The 13,377-nt window shown below is 37.2% G+C and overlaps 1 protein-coding gene across 3 annotated transcripts in view; it reads right to left on the bottom strand.

Moving 5' to 3' along the window:
- LOC145261207 (cilia- and flagella-associated protein 74-like) overlaps positions 1 to 13,377 on the bottom strand; it is a 2,330,915-nt gene that overhangs the window by 1,956,394 nt on the left and 361,144 nt on the right. For all 3 annotated transcript variants that reach the window (XM_080119545.1, XM_080119548.1, XM_080119547.1), the window contains exon 21: positions 11,058 to 11,168. In XM_080119545.1, coding sequence (XP_079975671.1) covers positions 11,058 to 11,168 — 111 coding nt within the window. The remainder of the gene's footprint in view (positions 1 to 11,057; positions 11,169 to 13,377) is intronic.

The raw sequence follows: 13,377 nt of genomic DNA, 5'->3' as shown, positions 1-13,377 counted from the left end.
CATCTCTCAGCTGCAGAGAGTTTAACAATTGCACCCTACTCGGGGTGTCAGGACAGAGATCATCGACCTCCATGTTTCCCAATATCAAGCGTGGGCTATAGCCCGTTTGCAGAAAATGATTAGGGGTCAAAGTTTCCAATCCCCTTTCCGCAGAGTCAACGTAGGTGAGGGGTCTGTCATTAATGGCCTTCTCTACGTCAGAAACAATAGTTAGGAAGTTGAAATATTCGATCTTCCTCCTACCAATTAATTTGTGGAAACACCGTTTCACGGTTTGTATCATCCGCTCCCATGTGCCTCCATGCCATGCGGAATAAAGAGGGATGGTAACATGTCTAATTGAAGTTGATCTGAATTGTTCCTTGAACTCATCAGAAATGAATACTTCTGACAACGAGATACCAGCAGCCAAGAAGGTTTTGGCATTATCAGAATAAACGTAGGAAGGGACACCAAATAGGTTAGTAAACCTGACAAATGCCAGTAGAAAAGAACGTGTGCTCATGTCAGGCAACAGTTCAAGATGTACAGCCCTGAGACTCATACAGGTAAACAACAAGAGATACATTTTGGTATCCTCATTGTTCCCCTTTATCCAAAAATGGCCAGAAAAGTCAACACCAACTTGGTTGAATGGGCGAACAAAATTTGTCCGGTGGGCTGGTAGTTGAGAACCCGAAGGGGTCTGACAAGGCAGAGAATTTATTTTTTTGCATGTCATGCAATGGCGGAGGACGCCCTTCACTGATTGTCTCCCTTGAGGGATCCAAAACCCCATTAGTCTTAACTTGGTTAGGGTTGAGCTAACTCCGAGATGACTGCAATTCCAGTGTGCCTCCTGAACCACTAGTCGAGTCAAATCATGATATTTACCTAAGATGATGGGGTGTTTGACTTGATATGGGTGAATATCAGAACTTTGTATACGACCTGTGGCGCGCAGCAATCCTTCATTATCCAAGAATAATCCAAGGGCACTTACTCTTGGCGGTATAGTTTTACCAGCAGGTTCCTTTAAGTAATTTAATTCGCAGGGGAATTCTTTCCTCTGCATACTAGAGAAAAGCAAAAACTTTGCCCTTTTAACAGTATCGGTTTGTCTATGTTTCAATTTATCGACAAACCGCAAAACCTTCTCCAGCACACCGATTGTCTTCGTCAAGGAAGAAAATTTTGAAATATTAAACGGAAGAATATTCTCTTCCGAAGTAGCCTCATTGGAAAGAAAGCAAGAGACAATCTTTTTATTAGTGTCATTCAGACACGGTAACGGAGTTATTGGCCAATCAACAGCACTTCGATTTGCCCAATCAGGGCCATGAACCCACAAATCGAAAAATTGCCGGAACTTAGCAGAGGAAAGACCCCTGGTTAACAAATCTGCCGGGTTTTCAGCAGAAGGGACATATTTAAATTGAGGTAAGATACCAAAATCATTTTGGATAGCTTCCAACATCCTCTTAATGTCCAAAATTCGGTTTTCCACAAAGAGATTTTTCTTTGTACCCCTACCGTTCAACACCCAAGACAATGCCACCTGGGCATCAGAGACTACAAACAAATTACGGACGTCGACAGGCTGCAAGGCCCTTAACACATTAGGGACGACCTTAAAAGCAAGATAAATTGCCATAAGTTCCAGAATGGGTAGGGTTTTTTTCTTAAGAGGAGCCACCTTTCCCTTTGCGAATACAAGGTGACACTGCGACCCCTGCTTGGCATACAGCGAAAATCCGTACGCAAGTTTGGAAGAATCGCAAAAGCATAAGAAATCAGTAGGAACGTCATTCACCAAGGCATTCCTTGGAAACTCAATCCCACTCAAATCGTTCAACTCACCAGCGAGATTCTGCCAAGCATCGGCGAAATTTTCTGGGATTTCTTGGTCCCAGGATAATTTGTTCCTCCACAGTTGACTGATTAGGATCCTGCCCTGGACTGTGACAGGAAGGAACAACGATAATGGGTCAAAGATTCTGGAAGTCTGAGACAAGATTCCTCGCTTGGTGTTGACCTTAGAATCTATCGCTACGGGTGCCAAGCACACAGAATCTCTCTGTGGAGAATAATGGTACCCTAACACCTTTTCAATGGGGGGAGGAGGAGAAACCAGGGTCCCATCCTCGATCATTTTAATTTGTAAGTGATTGTGGTTGGAATTGCAAGACTGAAGTTCAAATCCAGCATCCATTAATCTTTCTCGTACTGTTTCGTAGGTTGAACAAAGAGAATTGAAATCACTATTGGTAGCGACCAGATTGTCGACATAAAAATTATTATGGAGCACAGAGGAGGGAACATCATCAGGGTATCTCTCGGTATGCAGCTTGATGATACAACTTAAAATGAATGGGCTTGCATTGAAGCCGAATATTACTGTATTGTATCTATAAGCACGCAAATTCTCATTCACCTTCAAGAAAAAACAAAATCTATTTTTATCCTTATTGGTCCTCAGACGGACCTGAAGGAAGGCTTTTTTCAGGTCCCCCAAAAGTACATAATTGTTCTTCCGGAAGACCAGCAAGAGGTCCAACAATTGGGCAGTTAGGTTGACACCAGCATAGGCCGCATCATTAAGGGAAACACCTCCTCGTCTCTTGAAGGAACAATTGAATACAGGTCGCATCTTGGTGGTGACCCCAGTTCCTTGTTTTATGACCGGACGATGGGGGATCCAACAGTAATTTTTATATTCTCCCGGAGGGACATAGATCTGTTCTATAACTCCAAGTTCCTCGTACTCATGGAAGACCTGAGTATACTTGTCATAAAGACCCCTTTTTTCCAAGGAGATGGCCACCCTTTGCATGATTTTCAAGGCTGGAATGTAGTTGGAATCGACCAGGGACAACTTCTCGTCATCCCACGGTAAATCAACGTAATATTTACCATCTCTTAAAACTACGGTTTTCTTAAATTTAGTAATTTTATCTTCATCATACGAAGATAAATTTGATTTTTCATCTATCCCTATAGAATCTAGGGATAAGAATTTCTCCACTCCGCGCTCAACGGAGGAGTCTTCGAAAAATGGGCCCAGTGGGTCAGGGAATGAAGACACAGGGTTTAAGGCACCCTCAATTAAATAGTTTGAACACTTGGGCAACGAGCGGACAATATTTTCAAAGGGGGTTATGTCAAGTGGATTTTCCAAAGTATCGGCTTGACCTTTCGCAAAACAGCCCACATTCCCAAACGGGATAATTCCATTGGAGGTTTCCCAAGCAGAACCATTAAGACAACTTATGAGCTGGAATTTTTTCATACGTTGGATTATATCCAACCCAACAAGACCATGTAATAATGAGTCGTTCATACTCTCGTACCCATGACAGAGTCGAAATCCTGCCTCTTTTATATTGGTTGTCACTTCATTAAACTGTGACACGTTAAATTTTAAATTTAAACTATCCGTAAATAGTCCAGCATGGAAAAAGGGCTTTTGCGCCCCTATTTTCACTGACACCCCAAGTTCGTAGAGGTCTAGGGTTTTTGTACCAATAAAGGTATTAATGGGCATAACTACAGAATTAGGGGTTAGATTCTCCCGAGAGCATAATTTCCTCAAAATTGCATTAGAGAAAAAGGATTTTTGGCTGCCAGTATCGACGAGGCAGTTAAAAGACTAGGCACCGCCAAAAATGGCCGCAAAATCAAGTTGTTGTTGTTTTTTAAAACTAAATTACATTTATTAAAATCCATTATTTCTGAGTAACTTTTTTTTTCCAGAAAGATAAAACCCTGAATTTTATCATATAGAAAACAGAATAATGTAAAACTTTTTCTACTATTTTTAATTCAATTTTAAATGTTAAATTTTCCCAAAAAGTTAACAATTGTTATTTTTTGTCTTGCACAAAAAACGTACTTAAATATTAAAAAAAAAGGGTTTTTGAAATAATTTATTTATTCATTTATTGTCTAACTAAGATTTAGGATGATTTTCTAAGAGAATATGCAAAAATATTATAATATAAGTACCTGAATTTCAAATAATTCCACTTATTCATATATGTAACCAGATATTTCGCGTCGCCGAAGAGTTCAGATCGACTCTGTTTACGTTTTCTTTCGATGAGACGAAAACTATGGAAGACTAAACAGGCCAAAAAAACTTATTTTTCAGTGACGAAAATTTCAATGTATTATTAAGCTGAGGCTGGCCAGTACCAGATGGGTGACCATTTGTATGAGTTTGGTTTTTAATGTGTATGTGTGTGGGGGCCAGGCTCCCCAAAATGGGGGGAGGGGGCAATTTAAAGCAGAATAAAAAAAAATTATTTCAGCGCGTTTGGTCCACCGTAGTTGAAAGGCGGCAAACGTTTTCAAACGAGATCGAAAAAAATGATGCTATTTTTAACACAAAGGGCACAATATTTATCGAATTTTTTTTTTTTGTATCGATTATTCAAAGCATGCTCTGTTTAATAATGGTCATGCATTATTCGGCTCGCTAAAAAGAAATTGTTAATTTATTTATCAAAAATTTTAAAATGGCTTTTTTCGTATAAATATAAAAAAAATTTTTTTTTTGTTTTGCTTAACTTAAATTAATTATTTTACTTAACATATTCACCGAATTTCACACTTCAAAACTCAAAAGCGGGATAATTAAACACAATCGAAGTTCTGATATTCAGACGTCAAAATAAGGTATGCAAACACTTTTTTTTTTTTTTTTTTTTAAATCCATAATTCTGTCCCTTACAACAACACAATATGTTTTGTTCAGTTTCAGATGATTATTTTAAGCATATTTGTTCCCACTTCAAAACAAGGGGGGGTTTTGTAAGCAAAAAAATATATATATATAAATATCGTTTATGAAAAATAAGTACACTGTTATAAAGTTCATTCTTCTCCTAATAATCGCTGAAAATTTCGTATTGATCGGATAATTACCTGATTTTTGGTAGATTTTTAAAAAGACGGTCCGTCAAAAAGTACTGACCTGCCCCCCCAGTTTTGGCGGTGCCTATAAAAGACACAGGACGTTGTTCTCTCTTTAATGAGACCCTTATCACAGGAAATATGCAGCTGCCATGTTCTGCCAGAATCGTTTTCCCGACGAAAGGTTTGGGCGACTTTGGGCACATCGCTGAAAAATGGGACCTTAACCCACAGGAACCACATGCATAAGGAAAACCTTTTATGCCTGGACATTTAGCTTCCTTATGGGAGCCCAAACATTTGGTGCATAAATTTAATGCTCCCGCTCTCTCAAGTCTAACATCAAAGGTCTTATAAGTCGTACAGTCCCTAGCGCTATGGTCAGTTTTATCGCACAACTTGCACGACCTATAATAATTGTTGCTTGGGGGAGAGGGTTTTTCAGGTTTTAATTCCTTCCGAGATTGAAAGGAATTCTTTAAAGAATTTGCGTTTTCTCCCTGTCGCCTGTTGGACAAAATGGCGGACGGTTTTGGCGGGCCAATTTCGCGCCCTTTCCAGGCTGGCGTCGCCATGTCAATCTCCAGAATTTCGGGGATAACTTCCATTATTGTTTTAAGGGAAGGGTACCTTGTCCTGGCTCGGGACATTAATTGTTTACACATCCCGTTAGGAATTCGTTTTAACACAATGTGAGCGACAAGCTCGCCTGAAACCGAGCCGTCTACAAAAAAATCTCCCTTGAAGGAGTTGTCCAGCTCGACCAGGTCGGCCTTGACTCTATCAATATAGTTCCTTAGAAGAGAAGGGTCCCCTATAGTATCTGTGGAAGAAAGCATTTCTTCAAAAATTTTATTTTTTATATCGGCAGGGTTGTAGAATTTTTCCCTTAAAATATTTATAGCTTTCAGATAGTTTTCCGGCTTGATATCAAGTTCGGACACCATCTCGAAAGCTTTTCCGCCTAGCTTCGTTTTTAACAACAGAAGCTTATCAGAATCATCGTCCAACGACGATGTATAAAATTCGAATCTCTTCAGAAAAGTTCTAAAAGAGAATTTATTCCCTGGAGGGTTATCCACGAATGTCGGACAATCTACCTCCAACTTAATTATAGGGGATTTCCCTTTCTTCCCATCTCCTTTCATTGTTGGTGCTTCGAATTCCAGAAGCGTTTCACGAACCGAGACAGTAAACGCGTGGTCTTCGTCACATATCTCAGCTCGTTCCTCAGCGAGACATTTAGTCATAATTTGGTCGACTAGACTTTCACAGTCTAGCAGCCATCTTTTTACGTCAGAAACACTACAGGCTATTAGTCTAGGAGAAGCGTCATGGGTAAGTCTCTCTACCGTAGTAGTTATCCTGACTCTCTTAGCCGCCAGGCTGGCCTCAAGCTCCTTGCGAGACGGAGACATTTTGGAAAGGGAGAATCCTTCTAGACCGAAACCAAAAAACAAAACTCCCTTTTTTTTACGGATAAATAATAATGTCAAATTTACGAACAAATAGTGGTAGAACACAATGTTTAAATTAGAAAAGGAGGAATCCTTCTAGACCGAAACCAAAAGTAAAATTTTTTTTTACAACCACCGAAACTAAGAAATTTATCATAACATGGAAGAAACACATAAAAATAGAAGAAAATATCTTATCTTACTATTAATTTAATTTGTTTTTTTTTTTTTACTTATATATATATATACTTCGAATTAATGATTCCTCTTTGTTTTAAAAATGTTAGTTAAACCAAGAAGCAGCCTATTAATTAACCAAAGACAACAAACGAATTATCGTACTCAGCTAATAATATTTTTTTGTTATTGAATTAGAAGGTACTATTTTTTTGTTATTGAATTAGAAGGTACTAGGAATCATTAAAACAACTAATTTTGCAAAATGCTATGTGAGAAAACTCTCTCATAGCCTGAAAATAGGCCCAGTGTCAGACGTAACAAAATGAAACAGAACTTACCGTGGTCTTGAAGAAAAAGTTGACTGCCATAGGTAGGTCTGTTGCAAAATTAGTTGGTCTTATTTTGCTGGCATGGGCCGAGTAGTTCATAATCCCTTGATGAGATTAATGTACAGTCGTTGCATTTAGGCTCTGGGAGACTTGGAGTGGTTTTAGTCAATCCTGTCGAAGAATACGACTACCAGGCCATTTTCTGCTGTCTTTTTTCACGACTGTCTTCAGCTAGCAATTTTTTGAAGCCAGGGAAATTCAGATTTCCCGCTGAAAGCAAAAAAAGGGTTTGGTCGGGGAGGCCCTTTAGCGGCCAATCCCCGATCTTGTCTCATTAGCGACAAGACCAATCAGTGGTCCCGTAACATCGTGTTATTCCTGACAACGTACCTGTGACGGAAAGAAAAATATAGTACACTGAAAAACAAGTAAATTTATCAAGGAATTTTATTTTTATTAAAAAAAAAAAAAAAAAAACATTTTTAAGTGAATTTGAGCGTTTTTTTTTTAATGCCCCTTTGCCATGTTAGTAATAGCTTTACCCTCGATTTGGAGTTGTCTCCCTTGTTTTTACAGGCTATTTTCAAAGATAGCGTCGCGAAATCGTCTTTTATAGTTGAACCATAAAATTTGAGTTTTTATTTAAAAATAAAACTACTTAATCATTTTGCGTGATTTTTTGGTGTACGATATTTTTCCGTCACCAGTGCAGGCGGTGAATACATCATACAGATTTTTTTTTTTTTTTTTTTCATATAGGGATCAATTCTGGATAATCATCGTTTTTTTTTGTTTGTTGTTGTTGTTTTGTTTTTTTTTGTAATAGAGCTTTTCCTCAGACTCACTCTCCACTTTTATTTTTGTGTTTGACCTTCCAAAATAAAATTAATCGTGAAAAAAAACACCATTCACCCTCAAACTTCATCCCTATTTCTTTTTTTTTTTTTTTTTTGCTCCCATTTAAGTTTCACTCCCATTTAGAGATTGGCCTGCTTGCTTTCGGTTCTAAAAAAAGTTTTAAGTCTGGAAGAACCGGTGATGTAACAGATAAAATTCAGTCGTAAGTGACACTCCTCTGGAGGGTAAAGGTTCAATCCTCAGTGTAGTTGATGAGAAGAATTCAGTTGCGAATTACTTAAAACTTCTACCCAGTCATAGATGGAACGAGAGCCTGCTACCCCTGGATTAAATAAAGGGTTCTATTTGAAATTCCGTGCAGATTCCTGAGTTTGACTGAAAGATTCTAAGTTTGACAAGATACACCTCATGAAGTTCGGAGTTTACATTGGCCGAAACATTGTGCAAATAATATTCAAGATCAGAACAGTAGTCCGAATAATTAAAATACAGAATACTTAGCCCCATATTACCATCTTTATTCTCAAATTTTAATTTCTACCATTTTCAATTTATAAATCTAATATATAAACGGCTATATGTCGATCTGTCTGTCTTTTGCCATATTTTCAAACTCTATCTCCTCCGAGACTAAAAGTTACAGAGCGACGCTAGGGGCCTCAAATGATCTGATTTTTTACGGGCCATTCTTTTATGGGTCTTTAATAGGCCAAAATTGAAAAAATCTTTATACATTTTGTACATTCATCTTAGTTTATTTTTAGTTTTTAATCAGTTCATATGCGTATCACGTTGGTACAGTGGCAACGCACCCGCTTTGAATGCTACAGTTTCGGTTTCAATTCTAGCTGATGGCACCTAAAAACTATTTTTTTTAACTTTTGAAATCAGGACTCTATAATAATATATACGAAATCTGGACAAATTAAAATATTATATTTAAGTGTATTTTACGCCCGGGCAAAGCCGCCCTCCTCCCACGCTAGTAGATATTAAAGTAAAATATCGTCCTTACTTTAATGGATGTACAGCATGGATGCAAATTCCATAATCTTGTAAAAAATGTTAAGAAATACATAGTTAAGAGACAGTTGGGTGACGTTCAGTATATTACAAATCATGGCTAATTGTTACATTGTACGGACCCTACGCCAGTAAGCGGCGATTAAGTTAGCTAGTGTGAATTTGGATGAGGGTCACTCTTAGTGCATATCAAGATAACCTCGATCCAGAGAGCAGAATAATTCTCAAGGTTGAACGAAAGATGGATGACAATGCAGGCATAAGAGGTCAAGCTCCGTAGACAGAACAGTCAAACGATATGAGAATATGATGCCACATTTTTGAGCAAAAGAAATTAAATTTTTCAAATCAGTCTCTCTGTTGGAAGACTTTTAGCTCCTCAAAATCAACAGAGGTTAGACCATGTCTGTAATGATCCGATTCCTATTGATTTTGTGGTGGGAGTTTGGTTCTGTGCAGTTCTAGGAGGTCCCCCCCTCCCAGGCCTTACCTTCTCTCTCTTACTAATCGCCTGAGGCACCCTCAGTGGTGACTGTCAATGGGCGGCTCAGGCACCTTTTGCAGGTCGGAGTGCTCCTCCTTGAAGGCGCTGGCTTCTCAATCCCACTTTCCAATTCTGTGGTGTCTATGTTCTTGCAGTGGGAGAGAACTAAAATCCCTCTATGTTGGAAGCATGTGAACGATACATGACAAATAATGTAGAAATAATCTAAGCTGAATCTTATCAACGTCCATCCGTCTGCACATCAGTCATTTTGTTAGATAGAAAGTAAGTTTAAAATGTAAAACATTAGTCTCTCTCTTTCTCTCTCTTGCTCTTACTCTACTAATTTCATTATCTCCAATGAAGCCTTGAAGAACTCAGCAAACGTTTCCTTGTGTCTTGTTTCTTTATTATTCATTTATTTACTTTTTTTTTTGGAAATCCTTTGAAAGGAGGCTTCATAATTTGTGTATTCATTCTTTTGTGGACTGTTATCCTCATCTTCATAGTTGCTGTTGTTTCACCATGTTTCGCCCAACTATTTCTCTGGCTTTTTTCAGGGCCATGGCACAATAGATAGAGGCGTTGAGTCTCTGTGATTCCAGGTGAGCATTGTCTGAAAGTGGCGGTTTTAATCCCACCCAAAGCAGGCCAGACGATTAGTTGACCAAAACAAGATTAGACAACAACTATGAAAGGCAGTAATTACTGGATATACAGTTACAACACTCAGCATTCCTACCCCGTCATGGTTAATCACCTGAAGAAGGCCAAAGGATGAGTTGGCCAAAACGTAGCAACAACAACTATGAAGATGAGGATAACATGATTAAAGATGGCGATAACAGCATAAAAATAACAAAGATAGGCTGGTGAGATATTCTTCATGATACTGGAGCGCATGACCACTCACGTCACAGCCAACAATAACAGAATGAAAGAAAAAATAAAACTCTAAATATATCTATGAAGAAGAAAATCTGGTCCGAACAGACTATTTTGTACTATTGAAGTCAGAAACAGACACTGATAAAGTCATATTTAGCTTAATTTACCAATCTACCAATCAAATTGCCAACTTGTCCATTTACCAAACAAATTGTCAATTTACCAATCAAATTGCTAAATTGCCAATATACCAATCAAATTGCCAATTCACCAAAAAAAAATTGATAATTTACCAAACAAATTACCAATTTACAAATTTACCAAACAAATTGCCAATTTACCAAACAAATTGTCAATTTACCAATCAAATTGCTAAATTGCCAATATACCAATCAAATTGCCAATTCACCAAAAAAAAATGCCAATTTACCAAACAAATTGCCAATTTACAAATTTACCAAACAAATTGCCAATTTACCAAACAAATTACCAATTTACCAATCAAATTGCCAATTTGACTCAGAAGTGAAATGGCGGATCCACGTTTCATTCATTGCCACATATTGACGTACAAACTCCTTTTTATTGTGTTGAAACAGTTGTGAATAATGCCCCCAATCGTCAATAAATTGTTTTTCATTGACTGTAAACAAATGCCGCACCCACTTTAAAAAACAGCTATCTCATTGACAAAATGCAAAATGGTGAATACACAAACTTTTAATATCTTTAGCTTCTCTATCTTGTGATTTTATTGTGGCTTTGCCACCATTTCCGCACATACCAATTGACATAACTCGGCACAATATTCATTTGACATTCACGATCAGCTATCCAAGTTCTGACCAAACTTAATATTACTTGAATCATCTAATGTGAACCAATGTTTTAACAAGATTTGAAAAAAAAAAAAAAATTAAACAGAATAAAATTCTAAAAACTAACCTGCTCTGGATTTGTCCATCTCCAAAGAAGAAGAACTTTGGATATTTTCTACATTTTCTTTGGAAGGCGATTGCAGATCTTTACTTTCAGAAATGTGTGATAATTCTGATTCTAAAAATAGAAAAAAGAAAAAAAATTATTTTGAGAACATTTAATTTTTTATTTTGTCATTTAAGTTGTTGGTTGGTTGGTTGGTTTTGTTTTACAGCATATCAACCCTTTTCAGGTTATTTAATGCCGAATCCAAAGATTTTGAAGAAAAATATTTTTAATAGAATATATTTGTTGTTTTCATGTCAGTTTCTATTTAACCCATAGTTGGGACCCTAACAGGTACTACCACTCCGGGTCAGAGTGGACCTGGGAGCAATGGTAATTAAAGGGTGGCTCCACACTCCCCAAAGCCCACAAGCTGGGGCCTCACCACTGGATATAGTTTAAGGTCATATCCACTACCTCCATTGAGGGACTTTTATCCTCTGCAGGGGGGGGCAGTCAGCGTATTCTAATGCCCCACCGAAGGGCCCATTTAAGTTGTAAACAAAGTCAGTCAATTATACAAACATTATTGGTTACACATGTGCGTACATGTTTCAGTGGAGTCCCAATTCAGGGACAATACTTCATCAGAATTGGGACTCCACTGAAACATGTATGCACATGTGTAACCAATAATGTTTGCATAATAAACAGACTATATACCAGCTCTGTCCTGCATTGAGCACTCTTTAATAATCATGCAAGTTTCATAGAATTTACATCTAGGAAACCAATCGATACAACCAATATATATATATATATATAATGGCGAGTTGTGTCAGCAGTGCACCGTGTGTTGCAATTGGGAGGTTCTTGACGGCAGAACGTAGAGTGTTGGAAGTGTGGCATAATTACCTCTTGATTGTTTTTTTTACCACATTCCTTAGAACTAAGCCTGTCTTCAATACTCACATTACTTATACTATTACTCTCCATGCACTCACTAGCCAGGTTTCAATTGCATACATAATCAGACCACATAAACATACATAATAAACTCTTCCCTTTGTCAACAGTGGTAATGCTCTGCTATCTAGCAAAAAATATTTATGGAGAATAATGTGTCAGAAACAAACACATTTTGTCAGAATATCAAATATCACTTAACTTATTATTCGTAAAAAAAAAAAGGCAAACAGAAAATTAGTATGATCTAAAATCATTTGAAAACACATCACATTACCCAGCAATTAATAATTTTGAGAATGATATAATCAAATTAGTCTGAAAATCAAAAGAACACACAAAAAAATATAACCTCATTGTAAGACAAATAAATTATTGAAAAATATGAAAAATAATTTATTGAACATTATTACTTAGCATTTTATCTGTTCTGACACTGGTCCACGTGAATTTGTGGTCTAACGGATAACGTTTTAAGTAATAATTAGTGTTGAGCGACAGTCATGTGGAAGTTAAGTATAATCCTTAGTACAGGCGATACTAAGATTATAATTAATAATTACTTAAGACTTCTACATTGACAGAATGAGAACAATCTACCTCTGTGTATTAGAATTCTGTTTGACATCGTGTACAGATTCCAAAGTTCGCTATAGTTCAACAAGAGACACCTGATGAAGGTCTTAGGTTACATCAGCCGAAACGTGGTGGATATAACAGAGGTCTCCAAATTATGACCTACCAGCCAGATTTGACCGCTAAAATCTTTGATCTGGCCTGCAGAGTTCTTATTAAAAACATGAAAATATTCAGGAAAAATGAAAAAAAAAAAAGGAAATATGGAGAAATGTTTTTCTTTTTGTTCAAAAAAATCAAACAAAGAATGAGGTTTTGGAGAATTACTTTCGCTAAAAAGCAAAACTATTGAGCAGAATAGTATAAAACATGACCAGGTCATTTTTGTTTTTTGACCCGTGTAGCTCTAAAAAGTCAGCAATATGGCCCTCCGTTCAAAAAACTTTGGAGACCGCTGGACTATAACATCCAAGATGGGTTTGGATGATCCCAATCATTTATTTGTTTTAAAATACGTAGTAGGTAAAATGTAACGTTGTACACCTTTTTAAAACGGTGTTTTCACCTTTTAATGGACCCAACACGTTGAAGACTCCGTCGCAAGGAACAAAATAAAATAAAATAAAAACTCGACTCACTTTCTTTCTTTAACAAAAGCCTTTATATCTGATATTTCCAACAACGCATTTGTTTCTAAATATTTAAACAACTTATTTCTCTTTTTTAAGCCGGGTGTGACTTTACGTTTCTGCTCTGACATCACCCACGCATCTCGAATACCACTTCTCTAAACACTCGT

Source organism: Euprymna scolopes, chromosome 37 (genome assembly GCF_053919585.1).
Source record: "Euprymna scolopes isolate OS-2025 chromosome 37, ASM5391958v1, whole genome shotgun sequence".
NCBI lineage: Eukaryota > Metazoa > Mollusca > Cephalopoda > Sepiida > Sepiolidae > Euprymna > Euprymna scolopes.
The sequence above is the reverse complement of the archived record's forward strand: the minus strand, read 5'-3'. Positions and strand labels throughout refer to the sequence as shown.